This window comes from Bombina bombina, chromosome 2 (genome assembly GCF_027579735.1).
Source record: "Bombina bombina isolate aBomBom1 chromosome 2, aBomBom1.pri, whole genome shotgun sequence".
In the NCBI taxonomy this organism is placed as follows: domain Eukaryota; kingdom Metazoa; phylum Chordata; class Amphibia; order Anura; family Bombinatoridae; genus Bombina; species Bombina bombina.
This window is the reverse complement of record NC_069500.1, coordinates 239,044,847-239,067,755: the sequence shown is the minus strand read 5'-3', so window position 1 is coordinate 239,067,755 and position 22,909 is coordinate 239,044,847. Positions and strand designations below refer to the sequence as shown.

Here is a 22,909-nt window from a genome sequence, read left to right as displayed (position 1 = left end):
CACTAATAAAATGGATTAACCCCTAATCCACAATCCCCCCACATCCCAAACACCTAATTTAAGTATTAACACCTAACTCGCCATCCCCCACATCGCCAACACTAAATAAACCTATTATTAACCCCTAAACCATCGTCCCCTCACATCGCCAATACTAAATAAACCTATTAACCCCTATACCGCCGTCCCCCACTTCGTCAACACTATTAACCCCCAAACTGCCATCCCCCACATTGCGACTCCCTAAATATAACTATTAACCCCTAAACTGCCATCCCCCTCATTGCGACTCCCTAAATAAAACTATTAACCCCTAAACTGCCGTCCCCCCACATCGTCAAAACTAAATAAACCTATAAATATTTTTTTTTTTGGTTCATGCCAGACTGCTGATGTCAGTCCTAACACACAGTCAGTCCTAATACTATCACAGTCAAAAGTTCTCTGCTTATATTTATTTGTGAGAAACTGTGCCAGACCATGCCGGCGTCATGTGACATGCCAAGCTAGTGCCATGTGCTGTTTTAGGTGTGCACTGTGCAACACTGAATGCTAAGCCCTAACTTGACAACCAGTCAATCCCACTGCATCAGAAAACTTCCTGCTGGGTTTACCACTGTTACCAGGTAACTGCTCTGGTGGTGGGGATTGTTCAGGGTAGGGCTGACTGTAGGCGCATGCAGCAGAAAGCTGGAGCGGAAGGCACGTGAGGATTTGAACATCTGTGCAGCTGCAGACACTGCTTTCTTCCATCTTGAGGCTGTGTGACTCGTCTCACACTGTATCCATGCAGCCTTGGACAGACAGCATCCAGTCTGCTTGTCCCCTTAGCCTTGCTCTTTTTGCGGTGGCCCTCAGATCAACTAACTGAAGTTTGTTAGGGGAACAGTGCTTTGTAGAAAGCCCCCCCCCAAAAGCCCTAAAGAAATCAGCTCCTTTTCCAGTAAAAAAAAAAATACAAAGACCCCCCAACAGTAAAACGCACCACCCAACCAACGCCCCAAAATAAAAAACCTAACTCTAAAAGAAACCTAAGCTACTCCTTGCCCTGAAAAGGGCATTTTTATGGGCATTGCCCTTAAAATGGCATTCAGTTTTTTTTCATTGCCCTTAAAAGGGCATTTAGCTCTTTTAAGAAAGCCCAAAACCCTAATCTAAAAAAAAAAACACCCAAAAAAAGTTTTAAAAAAACCAAACACTAACCTCCGATGATCCACTTACAGTTTTTGAAGTCCGGACATCCATCCTCAGCCAGGCGGCGAGAAGTCTTCATCCAGGAGGCGAGGTCTTCATCCATCCAGGTGGCGTCTTCTAGCTTTATCCAGTCGGCATCTTGTATCTTCATCCCAGCTGCGCGGAGCGGCTCCATCCTGAAGACATCCGGCGCAGAGCATCCTCTTCATACGATCGCCGCCGTATACTGAATCTTCAATGCAAGGGAGCCTTTTTCAAAATGGTGTCCCTTGCAATCCTATTGGCTGATTTGATTTTGGAAATTCAAATCAGCCAATAGTATGAGAGCTACTGAAATCCTATTGGCTGTTTAAATCAGCCAATAGGATGAGAGCTACTGAAACTCTATTGGCTATTCAAATCAGTTGGTAGTTTATTGTAGGCTAGGGTTTTTTTTTATTTTGGGGGGTCTATTTTATTTTGAAAGGGCTATTAGATTAGGTGTAATTGTTTTTATTTTGCATAATTTCGTTTGCTATTTTTTGTAATTTAGTATTTTTTATTTTTTGTAAAAAAATTTTTTAGTAGTGTTAGGTTTTTTTAATTTGTAATTTAATTTATTTAATTGATAGTTATTTTAATTCTATTATAATAGTAATGTTAGTTTAATTTATAGTTTAAACTTAGGTTTTTTAATTTCACAGGTAAGTTTTTATTTATTTTAAGATCGGGATCTTGTAATTTTAATTTAAAGTTAAGGGTTGTTAGGTTTAGGGCTTAATAGTTTAATTTAGTGTTTTGCGATGTGGGGGGCTGTCAGTTTGGGGTTAATAGGTTTATTTAGTGGCAGTAATGTGGGAGGCCAGAGGTTTAGGGGTTAATAACTTTATTTAGTGGCGGCGATGTCGGGGAGCAGCAGAATAGGGTTTAATATCTTTATTATAGTGTGGGCCATGTTGGGGTGCGGGGGAATTGGGGTTAATAACTTTATTATAGTGGTGGCGATATCGGGGGACGGTGAAATAGGGTGTTAGGTTTAAACATAACTTTTTTTTCCCATAGACTTCAATGTGCGTTACATAGCTTTTCATTAGGTTTTTTCTAACATTCTCTCCCCATTGATGTCTATGAGAAAAGCGTGCACGAGCATGTCAAAGCAGCGCTTGTATTTTGTGTGGTATGGAGCTCATCGCCACCATATCGCACACACAAGGCGGCTTTTTCAAAACTCGCAATGGCAGCGCTATGGAGGGTGAAATAACGCAACTTTTGTTGCGTTCGTTTCACACCCTCTATAGCGCAAGACTTATAATGTAAGTATGATTTATAGACCATTATACAGTGTGCAATGCATATGAAGCTGCTATTTTTGCATGCATTGTGTTTTGGAATGGATTCAAACTGCAAAGATTTTTGGGAAATTTGCAAAACTTCTGAACAACGGTACATATGTTGCAGAATTTTATTCAAAATCTATTATACTTATATTTACTAGAGTCTTTTTTATTTAAATATATATATCTATCTAAAAACAAACTAGTGTATTAATAAAAATAAATTTCCGTGAATTGAATGCATTTTAAAAGCAGATACAATCTAAAGCAGTTTAACAAAGCAATATGAAGATCATTTTCTAAATAGATTTGAAAACTGGGACAAAATGTCACTGTTCTTCTTTACAAAAGATAATATACAACTTTGTAAATAAATCACTGTCACCATGTATGGCAATTTTGTCTGGATTGCTCTTTTTTTGGGTCATTACAACATAATACTGCAGAATGAGAGCTAATTTCCGATAGAATCCCACAAACCCTTGACACTTAGAAGTGAGTTTTCTATTCTTATTCTCTCCTAGCAGTGGTGCCACTAATGACTTGTGTCTGCTAAAACCTTATTTCTCGTGACACTCAGATAATGTAAGATGGTATTTACTTCTGAAATGAGAAGGATAAATAACAGGCTTATGGACAGTGAAAAAGTAATTGCTGTTCAGATCTGGTTTAGGCTGTAGCAAGTGCGCTATAATTCCGAAACCATATATCTTCCTGCCACGGCATTCAGAGGATACAACTGATCATTTCTGAATGTCAATGTGTTTGCCCAACAATCTATTTATACACTTAATGAGCTAGGTCTGAGTGGAAGAAATGACATCCCTTAAATATACATCATTTTAGAAATAAACAGAATGGGCAGGATAAATTAGCAAGATCTAAAGGAAAGGAACCTACTCAAAACCTTTTGGAGTTTTTACCCAGCTCTTCCAGGATTTAGCAGTGTCTTCAAGTACCAATTCAGAAAAAAAAGCAACCACATATTTTATTATTAACAGAAAAGACTGATATTTAAATACCCCCGAATTTTGTATATATTACTTTAGGAGAAGGGTAATGGGTAAAAGAAGCCGACAGCTTCACCTAGCGCAAGAGCACACTACATTTAGTTCAGTTGCACGATCGGGTACCCTGTGATTAGACAGCGTGCCTGTTACGCACTTTTGAACAAAAGACTGTAGTAGAATAGACTAGAGAGGAAAGTAAGGTAAGTACAGCTTTAGGAGGTTAACTCTTTAAAAAAAAAAAAAAAGGTAAATTTGATACATTTTACAAACAAACAAAAAAATGTATCAAATTTACCTTTTTTTTTTTTAAAGCGTTAACCCCCTAAAGCTGTACTTACCTTACTTTCCTATACAGTCTATTTATACACTTAATGAGCTAGGTCTGAGTGGAAGAAATGACATCCCTTAAATATACATCATTTTAGAAATAAACAGAATGGGCAGGATAAATTAGGAAGATCTAAAGGAAAGGAACCTACTCAAAACCTTTTGGAGTTTTTATCCAGCTCTTCCAGGATTTAGCAGTGTCTTTAAGTACCAATTCAGAAAAAAAAGCAACAACATATTTTATTATTAACAGAAAAGACTGATATTTAAATACCCCCGAATTTTGTATATATTACTTTAGGAGAAGGGTCATGGGTATAAGAAGCCGACAGCTTCACCTAGCGTAAGAGCACACTACATTTAGTTCAGTTGCACGATCGGGTACCCTGTGATTAGACAGCGCGCTTGTTACGTACTTTTGAAAAAAAGTCTGTAGCAGAATAGACTGGAGAGGAAAGTAAGGTAAGTACAGCTTTAGGGGGTTAACTCTTTAAAAAAAAAAAAAGGTACATTTGATACATTTTTTTGTTTGTTTGTTTGTTTTTTTACATTTAACACAGGGGGAAAAAATGGGGGGGAAAATGTGAATCAGATTACATGTCTGCCCTGTGCCCACAGTCTGTGAGATGGTCTGACCCACTATTACTGTATATAGTGACACTGTTTAACACACCAGTACTGTATATAGTGAGTTTGTGACACAGTCTGTAATCTGCCGGTGAGATGGCTGGCCTGACCCTACCTGCCCCAGTACTTTATAAAGGGACCACAGTAGTTAGTGACATGGTCCAGCTCCCCATACTGTATATTAGGTTTGCCACCCGTCCCTTAAAATACAGAACACTTATAAATTACACATGCTGCAGGGTGTGCAGGGAGGAATATGAATAGTGCTGTCCAGAAACACAATACATGTTCCTCCTTGCACACCCTGCAGCATGTGTAACTAATAAGTGTCCAGGAAAACATGACTGAGGTGGCAACCCTAACAGTATATAGTAGTACTGTATAGTGACACTGTTTACCCCGTGCCCCCCATGCTGTAGTAACAAGGTCTGTAATTTGCTGGCTCCACAAACATACACACACACAAACACATACATGCATAAATGCACACACAGTCACATACATACATGCACACACACACACACACACATAAACACCAATGAGTAAAACAGAACACTAACCCCAGTAGTCAGACACTAGTAAAGCATCATCTCACACTCACATGATATCAGTGCAGGCAGTGGCAGGTCAACGTTTTTTTATGGGGGGGGTTGAAGCTGGGCCCCCACCCTCAGGGGCCCAGTCGCAGTTGCGACCTCTGCATCTCTTAATTTTTTTAAAGGTGTCACTAGGTTAATGTTACATAATTCTGAACATAGTGCCAAATTTATAACATTAATTTCTACAATTTCTGTCCCAATAAGGTTACAGTAAAGTTCTTTTGAATTAGCCCCATTTTTTAGTTTTTAAGGGAAATTCTAATTTACATTGTGAGATTAAGCTATTTCCATCCCAATCCATCCTCACCCTTGCTCTGAATGTTATTTGTATATAGACATACTGGGCATGTTTGCTCAATCACTATTGTCACTTTTAATATTTAAAAAAATTTGTTTTTTTCCAGTTTTTCCATTTATTGATATTTTGATATGAACACACTGTTTTTCGATCTGGTATGATCTACACCCGAAAACAAAAAGAAGACTACAGGGGGTCGATCCGATAAAAATCGTCGTCCGCAAAAGCCGGCGACGCCAATATTTACGCTGGTTTGGTATCACATATACGGCGTAACCTAGAAGTTACGCCCGTATATTTCTGCCGTCGCCCGTAGTTTTTTGGGCCATAGGCAGGTATACCAAACCAGCGCAGTTTGGTATCCAATATGCAGTGTAAGGACTTACGTGGCGAAAATGGAGAAATCTTACTCCATTTTCACCTCGCCACAAAAAGCAGCCGTAAGAAGCCTTACGCTGACTATTGGAGCCCTGTAACTCCCTAAACTAGCTAGAAAATAAACCTAACGCATGCGCAATGTCTATCTACCTGTCACCCGCGATCTGCTAAATAAAACCTAACACCTAACGCATGCGCAATACACCGCCGCCATCTCTATTAAAATTATTAACCCCTAATTTAATCTACCTACCCCGCCGCCAGCTATATTATCTATATTAACCCTAAGTATATTATATTTAATATAGTTATTACATTATATATATTAACTATATTAACCCTAATTATATTAGGGTTAATATAGTTAATATAGTTACTATAGTATTTATATTAACTATATTAACTCTATCTAACCCTAACACCACTAACTAAATTTATATTAAATTAATCTAATTCATATTATAAACTAAAATATTCCTATTTAAATCTAAATACTTACCTATAAAATAAACCCTAAGATAGATACAATATAATTAATAATTACATTGTAGCTATGTTAGGGTTAATATTTATTTTACAGGTAAATTGTTAATTATTTTAACTAGGTATAATAGCTATTAAATAGTTATTAACTATTGAATATCTACCTAGTTAAAATAATTACCCAATTACCTGTAAAATAAATCCTAACCTAAGTTACAAATACACCTACACTATCAATAAATTAAATAAACTACAAATATCTATCTAAAAATACAATTAAATTAACTAAACTAAATTACAAAAAAAAACAAACACTAAATTACAAAAAATAAAAAAAGATTACAAGATTTTTAAGCTAATTACACCTATTCTAAGCCCCCTAATAAAATAATAAAGCCCCCCAAAATAAAAAAAATTCCCTGCGCTATTCTGAATTAAAAAAAGTTCAAAGCTCTTTACCTTACCAGCCCTTAAAAGGGCCTTTTGTGGGGCATGCCCCAAAGAATTCAGCTCTTTTGCATTTAAAAACATATACAATACCCCACCCCATTACAACCCACCACCCACATACCCCTATTCTAAACCCACCCAAACCCCCCTTAAAAAAGCCTAACACTACCCCCCTGAAGATCTCCCTACCTTGTCTTCACCACACCGGGCCGAACTCCTCATCCGATCCGGGCGATGTCTTGCTCCAAGCGGCAAAGAAGAATTCTTCCTCCGGCGATGTCTTCCTCCAAGCGGAAAAGAAGAATTCTTCCTCCCGGCGAGGTCTTCCTCCAAGCGGCAGCAAAGTCTTCTTTCTTCCGGCAGCATCTTCCATGAAGCGGCATCTTCAATCTTCTTTCTTCGCTCAACAACCGCGGAGCATCCATCGCGGCCGACTACTGAACGACGAATGAGGTACCTTTAAATGACGTCATCCAAGATGGCGTCCACCGAATTCCGATTGGCTGATAGGATTCTATCAGCCAATTGGAATTAAGTTAGAAAAATCTGATTGAATCAGCCAATCAGATTCAAGTTCAATCCGATTGGCTGAACCAATCAGCCAATCAGATTGAACTTGAATCTGGGGTTAATAATTTTAGGGGTTAATAATTTTAAAATAGCGGCGAGGTAGGGGCTCACTTTAGGGGGTAGGTAAGGTAGATGGCGGCGGTGTTAGGGGCTCACTTTAGGGGGTTATAGATTTAATATAGCTGGCGGCGGTTTAGGGGTTAATAACTTTATTAGGTAGCGGCGGTTTAGGGGTTAATACATATTTTATTGTTAGGATAGTGAGGGGGGATAGCGGATAGAGGGTTAGACGTGTCGGGCTATGTTAGGGAGGCGTGATTTAGGTGATTTAGACTTTAGTCAGGTTTTGTAGGCGCCGGCAGTTTCTAACGTGCCGCAAGTCACTGGCGACGCCAGAAATTTGTACTTGCGCAGATTTCTGGACATCGCTGGTTTGTCAGACTTACGGCACGTTAGCATCTGACAGCGACATATATGGGATAGCTCGAGTTGCGAGCTGAAACTGCGGGCGACGCGGGTTCCCTTGCTTGCGCCGCAAACTGCGATCTATATCGGATCGCGCCCCAGGTTTCTATTAGAAGGACTTATTGCATTTTCTTAAACTGGATTTTTTAAAAGGAAACTCACTTAGGTGTATGGGCTTTCAGATAAGATCGAGATCTGTTAGCTTTGAATTTGAAAATGATATATTGCACAATATTAACCGGTGTGAAAATCTTATGAAGTATACTGGAATAAACCCCTGACTTGTAAACTGGCTACTTTTTAAAATTTTACTTTTAAAATATTGCCCCACCTAGAATTTAATGCTCCTACACATGCGCTCTACCCCACGATGATTCTTTCTACTGAATCAGTGTGTGACTTCATAAAGTGTCTTTACCAAAAAGATCAGTGAAAATAATTATTTAGTATTTCATAGTAAATAAGCCAGTGCAGTAGTATATGGAAAGAATCGATATTAGAAAATAGGAATTTATCATAATGTCTATAAGGAACCCTGTCTAGTACTTAAAGGGACAGTGTACCCTAAACTTTCTCCCTTTAATTTGTACACAATGATCCATTTTACCTGCTCCAGTGTATTAATATTATTATTATTATTTTTATTTATTTTTTACAAATAGATCAATTACCTTTATATTGGTATTTGAAATAGATGATTTTGTCTGTGGTATTCCTACCTATACTCAAAGTTTCCATACTTAAGTAGAGGCTATTAAAAAAAGATGTGTAAATATAGCCAGCACACAAAATGTTGCAGTACACTGTCCCTTTAAAGGATATGGTAATCCCTAATAAAAATAGTTCTAAGAAACATGCAGTTAATTAAGAGTCCAGGATTAGGCTGTACATATACTGGGGGAAATATAGGCACTCCCCTGGCAACGGTGCAGCATAGCACTCTGTGAAGTTCCACCTTTACATTTTCCAGAGATAACTGCCAACCTGCCTCTTCAAAGAACTTATGTAGACACATTTGGTATGTGAGCAAAGTGCCAGATGCATTTGAACTCATTATTACCTGCACCCTGTCATTATGTATAGAATGTTATTGATATATCAATAAAGTACTAGTCAAGTGGTTACTGCTGTAACCATTAGACTTATGGGGTTTACACCTGCACTGTCGTTGCATGTTATATAATAGGTGACAGTGATCTTCATCTCAACCCATCAATATTACTGTGTGGGAATATTGTATGGTATCTAGGGGATGTTTTGCTTCCTTTTCAAAGCAATACCAATCCATTAGAACAGACACAGTTTAATTTAGTAAAATATCTAAAATCAGTAAACTTTATAACATTAAATTCAAAATATACACTCACCGGCCACTTTATTGGGTACACCTTGCTAGTACCGGGTTGGACCCCTTTTGCCTTCATAACTGCCATAATTCTTCATGGCATAGAATGAACAAGGTATTGGAAACATTCCTCAGAGATTTTGGTTCATATTGACATGATAGCATCACGCAGTTGCTGCAGATTTGTCGACTGCACATCCATGATGGGAATCTCCCGTTCCACTACATCCCAAAGGTGCTCTATTGGATTGAGATATGGTGACTGAAGAGACCATTGGAGTGCAGTGAACTCATTGTCATGTTCAAGAAACCAGTTTGATATGATTTGAGCTTTGTGACATGGTGCATTATCCTGCTGGAAGTAGCCATCAGAAGATGGGTACACTGTATCCATAAAGGGATGGACATGGTCAGCAACAATACTCAGGTAGGCCTGGTATTTAAAGGATGCTCAATTGGTACTAAGGGGCCCAAAGTGTTCCAAGAAAATATCCCCCACACCATTACACCACCACCACCAGCCTGAACCATTGATACAAGGCAGGATAGATCCATGCTTTCATATTGTTTACGCCAAGTTCTGACCCTACCAACTGAATATCGCAGCTGAAATCGAGACTCATCAGAACAGGCAACGTTTTTACAATCTTCTATTGTACAATTTTGGTGAGCCTGGGCGAATTGTAGCCTCAGTTTCCTGTTCTGAACTGACAGGAGTGGCACCTGATGTGGTCTTCTGCTTCAAGGTTCAATGTGTTGTGCGTTCAGAGATGGTAATCTGCATAACTTGGTTGTAACGAGTGGTTATTTGAGTTACTGTTGCCTTTCTTTCATCTCGAACCAAACTGCCGATTCTCCTCTGACCTCTTACATAATCAAGGCATTGGCATCCACACAACTGAGACTCACTGGATATTTTCTCTTTTTCGGACCATTCTCTGTAAACCCTAGAGATGGTTGTGCGTGAATATCCAAGTAGATCAGCAGTTTTTTAAATACTCAGACCAGACCGCCTGGCACCAACAACCATGCCACGTTCAAAGTCACTTAAATCCCCTTTCTTCCCCATTCTGATGCTTGGTTTGAACTTCAGCAAGTCATCTTCACCATGTCTAGATGCCTAAATGCATTGAGTTGCTGCCATGTGATTGGTCGATTACCAATTTGTGTTACCAAGCAATTGAACAGGTGTACCTAATAAAGTGGCAGGTGAGAATATATATATATATATATATATATATATATATATATATATATATATAAATATATAAAAAAGTCAGTGGTGGTACAGCACTCCCAGTAACAATTAGTTGTCAAATATCTATAACTTCTGCCCAGGGTGCACTGTAAATAAGTATACAGTTCAAAAAGGTGAAAGGCACTCACTGGGTCTTAAATGCTGAAAATATTTCTTCTTATTAAGGTGACATTTCGGGTTTTATCCCGTCCTCAAACCATCATGTTGGTTTGAGGACGGGATAAAACCCAAAACGTCACCTTAATAAAGATACATTTTTTCAGCATTTAAGACCCGGTGAGTGCCTTTCACTTTAATATATATATATATATATATATATATATATATATATATAAATATATATATATATATATATATATATATATATATATATATATACAGTATATATATATATATATACACACACACACAATAACGTTTACAACTTGATGTTGGGAGAGTGAGCATTTATTTTGATTGATATATATATATATATAAATATATAAATAAATGTTACGGGTAAAGTCATCCTATCGGCTGTGGGTAAAGCCAGGTGTAATTTAATTCCCCCATCTACACTATTTTTATTTTTGCCATGTGAACCTTGGGGAATGAGGTTTACACGGGTACTGCTAGGAATCGATTACCCAATATCTGACTTTACCCACAACATATATATATATATATATATATATATATATATATATATATATATATATATAAAAAACACACAGAGAAAGTCCAGCACTCACTTACAAGCTCTCAGCTAAGATTTAAAAGCAAAAATGGAAAGGTTAGTTACTGCATCTGGCCAAATGGGACAAGCCCAGGTACCACGTCAAGGTCCTTTCCAATACCTCGGACCCTAAAACAGCCACACAATGCAAGCTCTCAAATCCAAACAAACTGGGAACAAGGGAAGGGTGCACAGGCATATGTAATCACCCGAGACATATACAAAACACGGAAGGGGACTGTACTCTCATACCGGACCGGGTACACATCCCATGACCCTGCAACATGCTCAGCCCTGGGTGCTCACCGGCACTCACAGGAAGCTGTGCTGTCCCCAGAGTCACAGGCAGTTAACCCCAGACAGGTCTGGGTGCAAGAACCATAGGGAAAATTACAAAACAAATTAATACAACACACAGAGAAAGTCAAGCACTTTTTACCTCAGTGATTAGCCTTGTATCTAAACCTCTGAAGACTGCCCCCTTATCTCAGTTCTTTTGATAGACTTGCATTTTAGCTAATCAGTGCCCTCTCATAAGTAGCTCCATGGGCGTGAGCACAATGTTATCTATATGGCACACATGAAGTAACGCCCTCTATCTGTGAAAAACTGTCAAATGCATTCAGATAAGAGGCGGCATTCAAGGACTTGTAAATTAGCATATAAACCTACCATATGGGCCTACCTAGGTTTAGCTTACAACTAAGAATACGAAGAGAACAAAGAAAATTTGATGATAAAAGTAGATTGGAGCGTTGTTTAAAATGACATGCCCTATCTGAATCATGAAAGTTTAATTTGAACTAGACTGTCCCTTTAAATTCATATTTATACATTTCAAATAAAGAACAGTTCTTATTATTGTTCTTATCATCATCATTAATATATAAAGCTTTTTTGCCACCCATATTAACTAATACAACTTTGTCTTAGTCCATACCTCAGATAGTGATAGTCCTCACACTTTACCTTTATTGTCAGCTCAAGAAAACATAACTTTATATACATGAAATACAAATGCACTGCTAGCACGTTTTTAATGTAAGTATCTTTTATTTATTGTGTGGGTCAAAGTTCTACTATCTCATAAAAGCAATTCAAGGTTTGGTGCAGAAGTTGTTACATGGGTGACTGCTTTCATTTGTATTGTTACTGAAATACATTTAGCTAAAGGACTGAATTTTAGCTAAAAGAAGGTTTATTTATTTTTTCTGATAAGACTCTCATTTTCAATAGCAAGCTATTTTGAGCTATATTATTGACCTTTCAAGATAGCTTACACTTCTTAATAAAGAATGCGTCTCTACCGTTTCAGTTTTTCACAAAAGCTTCTTAAACAAAAGAGAACTGGAAGACCAATGATTATAATAGAAAGGCCAATATGAGCTTTTTAGACAGTTCATACTTTACCCAGCAGATGTAAGAGAGTTCAGATATCATTGTCTGCAGCCTTTTCAAATGTGGACTTAAAAAGGAAAAAATGTAATGCTGTATCTAAAGTAAGGGTTCACAACAGAGTTACAGCTTTTGTGACCTATTCTGTCAAGATAAATGTGTTATTCAAAATGCAAAATTTCACTCAAAAGTAAAATAAAATCAGGATCATTAAGGAAGAATACCAGTTATGCTTTCAGTAGTCAAGGAAACCATAATGATGATAGTTTTCTGCTTTGTTGATTATTTCTGTTGTAATGTATTGAGAGATTAAACCCCTTTATTACAAATGTATGTTATTGGAAAGTGAAGGAAAATGCAGATTGGAGATAACTACGCTAACGCAAAAATTATGTATCTTCGATGCACATAGTTTTCTCTATAACATTGGCAAGTAGTTTTATGTTATTTAAAGAGGCAGTAATTCAAAATGTAACTTTCAATAATTAATTAAAGATTTTTTTTTCCAATTAACGTCTAATATTAAATTTACCTAAAGGGACATTATATTATTATATCTGCATAGAAAGTGCAACCTTGAGCAAAGTCAATTTTATGTTTTAGGGGGTTTTTTTGTCATTTTTAAGATGTATAAGTAACGTTAGATTTACTGATCAAACTACTGAATGAAATTATTTAAAATGTGGGGTTGTATGTATTTTTGTGGCCACAATGGTATTTTTCTAAACATTTTGCCATTTTTTTCATATGAAAATGAAATTACATTTATATTTTTATTTTGGAATAATATCCCAACATGCCTGCTGCCTTTTTGTTTGACTACACAAGATGAACCTATGCTCAGTTTTTCTTCTATGGCCCTAAAAAAGGGCTTTAACACATTCAAAATGGCATTATAGTGACAGAGGGGTTATTCTATTCGACCCATAAGTAATCAAAACCAATTCAAACAGAACTGTGCGTAGCAATAGCCTTGACTGTTAAGTAGTAATATCAGTGATCCCGACCATTGGCAGTTACGCTATAAAGCACAATCCTAATCACTGATGCCAACAGCTGATAAATGAAAAAAAAAACATTGACAATGACAATCAAATGATCATCTGTTCTTTCTATGCAATTTAAACCACAAAGAAGCACCTGGCATATTCCCCCTGACAATTGATATCTCTATATGTGACAAGGTCTCTATCATAATAAAACGATAACTCCCAAATGTAAGTTTTTACAAGATGTTTTTAAGCATAAACAATGTTAAGGGAAGATCATCTGAATACAGAGCTTGCTTGTGAGCACATTTAATCAAAGTACAATAAATCATTAAGTGATCTGAACATACGGAGTGAAAGATACTATCGCCTAGATTACAAGTTTTGTCGGTAATGCTGTGCAGTGCTAACGAGCAGTTTTCCCTCACTGCTCACCTACAGACAACGCTGGTATTACAGGTTTTTACAAACCTGACGTTAGCCGCAGAAAAGTGAGCGGAGAGCTCCACATCTCACCTCAATACCAGCGCTGCTTACGGTAGCGGTGAGCTGGCAAAACGTGCTTGTGCACGATTTCCCCATAGGAATCAATGGGGGAGAGCCGGCTGAAAAAAAACTAACACCTGCAAAAAAGCAGCGTAAAGCTCCTAACGCAGCCCCATTGATTCCTATGGGGAAATACTTTTAATGTCTACACCTAACACCCTAACATGAACCCTGAGTCTAAACACCCCTAATCTTACACTTATTAACCCCTAATCCGCTGCCCCCGACATCACGGACACCTGCATTATATTATTAACCCCTAATCTGCTGCTCCGGACACCGCCGCCACCTACATTGTACTTATGAACCCCTAATCTGCTGCCCCCAACATCGCCGAACCCTACATTATATTTATTAACCCCTAATCTGCTGCCCCCAATGTTACCGCAACCTTACTACACTTATTCACCCCTTATCTGCCGCCCCCAATGTCGCCGCCATTATAATAAAGTTATTAACTCCTAAACCTAAGTCTAACCCTAACACCCCCCTAACAAATATAATTTAAATAAATCTAAATAAAATTACTATAATTCACTAAATTATTCCTATTTAAAACTAAATACTTACCTATAAAATAAACCATAAGCTAGCTACAATATAACTAATAGTTACATTGTAGCTAGCTTAGGGTTTATTTTTATTAAACAGGCAAGTTTGTATTTATTTTAACTAGGTACAATAGTTATTAAATAGTTATTAACTATTTAATAACTACCTAGTTAAAATAAAGACAAATTTACCTGTAAAATAAATCCTAACCTAAGTTACAATTATATCTAACACTACACTATAATTAAATTAATTACCTAAATTAACTACAATTAAATACAATTTAAAAAAAATTATCTAAAGTACAAAAACCCCCCCACTAAATTATAAAAAATAATAAAATAATTACAAGTTTTTAAACTAATTACACCTAATCTAATCCCCTAATAAAATAAAAAAGCCCCCCAAAATAATAAAAAGCCCTACCCTATACTAAATTACAAATAGCCCTTAAAAGGGCCTTTTGCGGGGCATTGCCCCAAAGTAATCAGCTCTTTTACCTGTAAAAAAAAGTACAATACCCCCCAACATTAAAACCCACCACCCACACACCCAACCCTACTCTAAAACCCACCCAATACCCCCTTAATAAAACCTAACACTACCTCCTTGAAGATCACCCTACCTTGAGAAGTCTTCACCCAGCCGAAGTCCTCAACAAAGCCGGGCGAAGTGGTCCTCCAGACTGGCAGAAGTCTTCATCCAGACGGCATCTTCTATCTTCATCCATTCGGCGCGGAGCAGTTCCATCTTCAAGATATCTGACGTGGAGCATCCTCTTCAAACGATGTCCAACTGAAGAATGAAGGTTCCTTTAAATGACGTCATACAAGATGGCATCCCTTGAATTCTGATTGGCTGATAGAATTCTATCAGCCAATCGGAATTAAGGTAGAAAAAATCCTCAGCCAATAGGATTGAGCTTGCATTCTATTGGCTGATCCAATCAGCCAATAGAATGCCAGCTCAATCCTATTGGCTGATTGGATCAGCCAATAGAATTGAACTTCAATCATATTGGCTGATTACATCAGCTAATAGGATTTTTTCTACCTTAATTCCGATTGGCTGATAGAATTCTATCAGCCAATCGGAATTCAAGGGACGCCATCTTGGATGACGTCATTTAAAGGAACCTTTATTCTTCAGTTGGACTTCGTTTGAAGAGGATGCTCCGCGTCGGATGTCTTGAAGTTGGAGCTGCTCCGCGCCGGATGGATGAAGATAGAAGATGCCATCTGGATGAAGACTTCTGCGCGTCTGGAGGACCTCTTCTGGCCGTCTTCGATGAAGACTTCTGCCCATCTGGAGGACCACTTTGCCCGGTTTCGTTGATGACTTCGGCCCGGCTGGGTGAAGACTTCTCAAGGTAGGGTGATCTTCAAGGGGTTAGTGTTAGGTTTTATTAAGGGGGTATTGGGTGGGTTTTAGAGTAGGGTTGGGTGTGTGGGTTGTGGGTTTTAATGTTGGGGGGATATTGTACTTTTTTTACAGGTAAAAGAGCTGATTACTTTGGGGCAATGCCCCGCAAAAGACCCTTTTAAGGGCTATTTGTAATTTAGTATAGGGTAGGGCTTTTTATTATTTGGGGGGGGGCTTTTTTATTTTATTAGGGGGATTAGATTAGGTGTAATTAGTTTAAAAAAACATAATTATTTTATTATTTTCTGTAATTTAGTATTTGTTTTTTTTCATACTTTAGATAATTTTTTTTAAATTGTATTTAATTATAATTAATTTAGGTAATTAATTTAATTATTGTGTAGTGTTAGGTGTAAATATAACTTAGGTTAGGATTTATTTTACAGGTAAATTTGTCTTTATTTTAAATAGGTAGCTATTAAATAGTTAATAACTATTTAATAACTATTGTACCTAGTTAAAATAAATACAAACTTGCCTGTAAAATAAAAATAAACCCTAAGATAGCTACAATGTAACTATTAGTTATATTGTAGCTATCTTAGGGTTTATTTTATAGGTAAGTATTTAGTTTTAAATAGGAATAATTTAGTAAATTGTAGTAATTTTATTTAGATTGATTTAAATTATATTTAAGTTAAGGGGGTTAGGGTTAGACTTAGATTTAGGGGTTAATAACTTTAATATAGTTGCAGCGACATTGGGGGCAGCAGATTAGGGGTTAATAAATGTAGATAAGTGTCGGCGATGTTAGGGACGGCAGATTAGGGGTTAATAAAATTAAACTAGTGTTTGTGATGCGGGAGGGCGGGGGTTTAGGGGTTAATATATTTTTTATAGTGGCGGCGATGTCCAATTTGGCAGATTATGGGTTAAACATTTTTATGTAGTGTTTGCGATGTGGGGGGGGGCTCGGTTTAGGGGTTAATAGGTAGTTTATGGGTGTTAGTGTACTTTTTAGCATTTTAGTTATGAGTTTTATGCTACGGCGTTAGCCCATAAATCTCTTAACTACTGACTTTTAAATCCGGTATCAGTCTTGACAGGAGAGGGTCTACCGCTCACTTTTTGTCAGACTCGTAATACCAGCGTTATGCAAGTCCCATTGAAAATATAGGATACGCAATTGATGTTAGTGGATTTGCTGTATTTTCGAGTCTGACCCAAAAAGTGAGCGGTTCACCTGTCATTTCAAGACTCGTAATACCAGCGAGCGTTAAAAAGCAGAGTTACCTCTTAACGCTGCTTTTTAACCCTAACGCACAACTCGTAATCTAGCCGTATGTTTTTAAAATGCCTTTATTGGGGTTATATAAAGTATAACTTCCATTGACTCTATCCAAGGTTTGAATCCTTGTTGAGTCTTTATATTGCTTTAATAATAATAAATGAAAATGCCAAAAAAAAAGCTTGGAAATAATTCAGAAACTATAATAGAGACGTTAACTGATTTGTTTCTTTATCTTCAGCTCATCCCCTAAGTTTTTAAGTCATAATGAAATATGTTAATAAAAACGGTGGAAAATTAATGGCAAAATAATTATTAAGAAAATGTTTACGTGTTTAATACAATGTGCAACATTTCTGGTTTAAAGCAGAAGCTACTGGAAATTACATGATTAAAAAGACATGGACGTCAAACTTTAAGGGACAGTAAAGTGAAAATTAAACTTTCATGATTCAGAGAGAACATACAATTTTAAACAACTTTCCAATTTACTTCTATTATCTAATTTGCTTTTTTTATATCCTTTGTTAAAAAGCATAGCTAAGTAGGCTGAAAAGCAGCAATGCACTACTGGAAGCTGGTGGCTGATTGGTGGCTGCATTTTGTATGCTTCATGACATTGTCTTACTCAGTTTGTTTAGCTAGTTCCCAGTAGTGCATTTCTACTGCTTCAATAAAGGATACCAGGAAAAAGAAGCTAATTTGGTAATGAAGTACATCTGAAAGTTGTTTAAAATTGTATGCTCTATCTGAATCATAAAATATGCTTTTTTTGGTTTAAAGAGATATTAAATGCAACATTTTCTTTCATGATTCAGTAAAAGTTCACAATAATGAACATTTTTTCAATTTACTTCTATTATCTAATTTGCTTAGTTCTCTTGGTATAACTTTGTTAAAAAGTATACCTAGGTAGTCTGAGAAGCAGCAATGCACTACTGGGAGCTAGTGGCTGATTGGTAGCTGCACATATATGCTGCTTGTCATTGGCTCAGCAGATGGGTTCAGTTAACTCTGCTGATATATATATATATATATAGTATTATAAACACACACTCAAACACATACATACATACATACAAAAACATATACACATACACACACAAACATATATATACATATATATTTACACATATGCACACAAATATACATATATACATATACATATGTACACACCAACACATGCACATATATAAACACATACACACACACAAAACATATATTCATAATAAAATAGCTGTTAAAGAACATCCCATTGAAAGTGTGATCATTTAGTAAGAAATATCTATTATTACAAGTAATTTGGGGCATATCCATGGATTACAATTTACTAAACAGCAGCTATAGATGCTAAATGCTATAGAGCAACTTGAAGAGTGAGAGAAGGAAGAGTAAAAAACATTGCATGCATTGCCTGTCTGACATCATTTACTTCTGTTTTGAGAAATAAAAGCACACAGGAAAGCTGTAATAGCTTAAATGTGACCTGACCCTTGAACTACACAAGATGCACAAGAAAGCAGTGGATGCAGGTCCCCTAAAAGGATGGGCCTGGTAGCAGTGGCGCACCTGCAACCCCTGTAGTTATGCCCCTCTTTAGAATACAAATATGCAGTCTCATGCTACATGTGTTCTGTAAAAGTTATTTATGGGTAGAGGTTGTTTGAAAACTACTTGCTTGTAATTAACACATATTGCTTGAAAAATAAACATTAATCTCCCCTTTCCTGCAGTCTAATCATGTGGCTAAATATGCCCTAAACTGATTGCATTACATTGCCTTTAATTAAAGGGATAGTCTACCATAGAATTGTTATTGTTTTAAAAGATAGATAATCCCTTTATTACCCATTCCCCAGTTTTGCATAACCAACACAGTTACATTAATATACTTTTTACCTCTGTGATTACCTTATATCTAGGAACCTTCTTCCAGCCCCCTGATCACATGACTGTGCCTGTTTATTATCTATTGTCTGAAATTTAGCATTGTTTTCTGCTAAATCTTAAATAACCCCCTGTGCCTGAATACAGTGTTATCTATATGGCCCATGTGTACTTTCTGTCTCTTTGTGTTGAAAAGAGATTTAAAAAGCATGTGATAAGAGGCAGCCCTCAAAGGCTTTGAAATTAGCATATGAGCCTACCTATGTTTAGTTTAAACTAAGAATACCAAGAGAAAAAAGCAAATTTGATGATAAAAGTAAATTGGAAAGTTGATTAAAATTAAAATTCCTATCTGAATAATGAAAGTTTAATTTATACTAGACTGTCCCTTTAACATAAATATGAGCTGGATGAGCTACATGCCTTTAGTATAAAGGGTTTTTGTAATGTGTTTTTTTCTAAATTGGACCTATATTGGAATTGACAGGTGATCTCTTTATTCAAAATATTACATTTACTTCATGGAAGATATTTGACCATATTAAAGGGACACTGAACCCAAATGTTTTCTTTTGTGATTCAGATAGAGCATGACATTTTAAGCAACTTTCTAATTTACATCTATTATCAAATTTTCTTCATTCTCTTGGTATCTTTATTTGAAATGCAAGAATGTAGGTTTAGATGCCAGCCCATTTTTGGTGAACAACCTGGTATTAAAAAAATCACTATTAGTACATGGATATAAGAAATATATATTAATAATACAAACACAGATTATATGTATATCATAATCTAAACATCAGATCATTCAAACAGATGTGTCGTGGCCACAACTATAAAATCCATAAATATAACCCGAATGCTTCCACATATATATCTATATATTTAACCTTTGTATACTTTGATTTTTTAAGGATTTTATAGTCGTGGCCACCATATCTTACTTGGACATACATTATTCCAATACTCTAGAATTTACATTGCAATGTTTTTCCTCGGCTGAACTAGCGCCACTCTACCATCTTTTGTTTACACTGCACAATACCTAACCGTATTTGAGAGACTACGGTCTAACCTTAGAGTTGGCAAAGAGGACTGATATAATAGGAATAGGGTCCAGACATAATTTTCTTTAAAAAAAAGCTTAGATGCCTTCTTTTTCAAATAAAGATAGCAAGCAAACAAAGAAAAATTGATAATAGGAGTAAATTAGAAAGTTGCTTAAAATTGAATGCTCTATCTGAATCACGAAAGAAAAAAAATGTGGGTTCAGTGTCTCTTTAAGGATACTGATACTTCACTTATATTATAATGTAAATTCAACATATTTATTGTAAGTTTATATTTATAAGGATGAGTTTGTGGAATTAATTAAAGCATTAGCACAATATAAATATGATTAGCATTGTTTGTAGAGAACAGAATAGATTAAATAATGTAGGCATTATGGGATGGCATAAGTAAAAAAATATCTAAAGGGTCTGTGTGTATTATATGTATAAATTATATTCATTTTATTTTATACATGTATTATACAAATGTATTATTACATTATTATTACTATTCATTAGCCAGTATTTTCTTTTCTTTAAATGCCTTCCTGCAGTTTCAATCCCAAAGTTTACGCCTACCAGACTTGCACAGAAAATCTAATTTATGGAGGGGGATCGTTAGCATCACACTTGTTGAAGGACAGGAACTTAAAGCTATGGATGCAAATGGACTAAGTGACCCGTATGTGAAATTTCGTCTTGGGCATCAGAAATATAAGAGCAAGGTAAGTTGGCAGATAGCTTATGATGTGATCTTTGAAGAGCTGTTTCAAGTCACTTAAACATCAGCTGTTTTACAAACTATTATGTTGCTCCTGAAGCCAGTGTCACTCCCTGATGGTGGCCCTGTTTACATGATTCAATAAAGATTTAGCAATATCCTTGTCAGTTTATTAACCCCTTAGTGACCAGACCACTTTTCAATTTGTTGACCGTCTGGGACCAAGGCTATTTTTGCATTTCTGCGGTGTTTGTTTAGCTGTAATTTTTCTCTTACTCATTTACTGTACCCACACATATTATATACAGTTTTCTAAAGATACCATTATTTTCATAAAATCTTATAATTTAATATAAAAATAATTATAAAATATGAGGAAAAAATGGAAAAAAAACACACTTTTTCTAAATTTGACCCTCAAAATCTCTTACACATCTACAACCACCATAAAACACCAATGCTAAATAGTTTCTAAATTTTGTCCTGATTTTAGAAATACCCAATGTTTACATGTTCTTTGCTTTTTTTGCAAGTTATAGGGCAATAAGTGCAAGTAGCACTTTGCTATTTCCAAACCATTTTTTTTTTTCAAAAATAGCGCTAGTTACATTGGAACACTGATATCTGTCAGGAATCCCTGAATAACCATTCAATTGTATATATTTTTTAAAAGAAGACATCCTAAGGTATTAAACTTGGGGTATTTTGACTTTTCTCATGCAACCATTTTACCTCCAATCTATGCTAAATTTTAATACGCTCGCCGTATTCAGCATTGCACCAGCAGCTCACAAGAGCTGCTGGTGCAACGCTGCCCCCTGCTGACTCGCGGCCAGGTGTCAATCAACCCGATCGTACTCGATCGGGTTGAATTCTGGCGATGTCTGTCCGCCTGCTCAGAGCAGGCGGACAGGTTATGGAGCAGCGGTCTTTGTGACCGCTGCTTCATAACTGCTGTTTCTGGCGAGCCTGCAGGCTCGCCAGAAACACGGGGCATCAAGATCCATTCGGAGCTTGATAGATAGGCCCCCATGTCCGCCGCACAATGATAAATGCAGACAGCGTACGCTGTCGGCATTTATCATTGCACCAGCAGTTCTTGTGAACTGCTGGTGCAATGCCGCCCCCTGCTGATGCAATGCCGCCCCAATGCCGCCTCCGCTAGGAGGGGGTGTCAATTAACCTAATCGTATTCGATCGGGTTGATTTCTTGCGAGTTCTGTCCGTCTCCTCAGAGCAGGCGGACAGGTCATGGAGCAGCGGTCTTTAGACCGCTGCTTCATAACTTGTGTTTCTGGCGAGACTGAAGGCTCGCCAAAAACGCGGGGCATCAAACTCCATACGGAGCATGATAAATAGACCCCTAAACCTTAAAAATACTCAAAGGGACATGAAACCCCACATTTTTCTTCAGACTGTGCACACACATGTAAACAACTTTCCAGTGTACTTCTTTTATCTAATGCGCTTTGTTCCCTTGGAATCATTTGTTGAAAAGCATATCTAGATAGGTTCAGAAGCTGGGCGCTAGCTACTGATTGGTGTCTGCACATATATGCCTCTTGTGATTGACTTACCAATGTGTTCAGCTAAATCCCTGTAGCGCATTGCTGCTTCTTCAAGAAAGGATTACAAGAGATTGAAGCAAAATTCATAGTAGAAGTCAATTGGAAAGTTTACACATGTATGCTCTGTATGAATCATGAAAAAAATGGGGTTTAATGTCCCTTTAACAGTTTCACAAAAGGGATTTGTGATTGTTTCAATATCTAAACAAACTGAATATCATAATTTTGGCAAGTTATTATATGTGTAGAAGCATAGATTAAGTGACACATTTAGAGGAAGATAGAGATGGTGCCGATGTTGCGTGGCCTAACATGCCTTACTGATATAAAAATTAAACATCCTGGTATTTTGTACAAGAGGGTCAGTTATGTGATATTTTATAGTGGCACCTTATAGTCCTGTAGCTATGATCATAGCTTACTTTTCTTTAGAGCGTTTCTGGTTTGAAGATATATTTTGCTCTGGGTGATAACTTGGCATTTGCACTTTCCCCATAAATATTTAGATATCACA

The 22,909-nt window shown here is 36.8% G+C and overlaps 1 protein-coding gene across 1 annotated transcript in view; it reads left to right on the top strand.

The window, feature by feature from the left end:
* MCTP1 (multiple C2 and transmembrane domain containing 1) overlaps nt 1-22,909 on the top strand; it is a 1,142,062-nt gene that overhangs the window by 359,259 nt on the left and 759,894 nt on the right. The window contains exon 7 of the mRNA XM_053701494.1: nt 20,661-20,831. Within this exon, the coding sequence (XP_053557469.1) occupies nt 20,661-20,831 (171 nt within the window). The remainder of the gene's footprint in view (nt 1-20,660; nt 20,832-22,909) is intronic.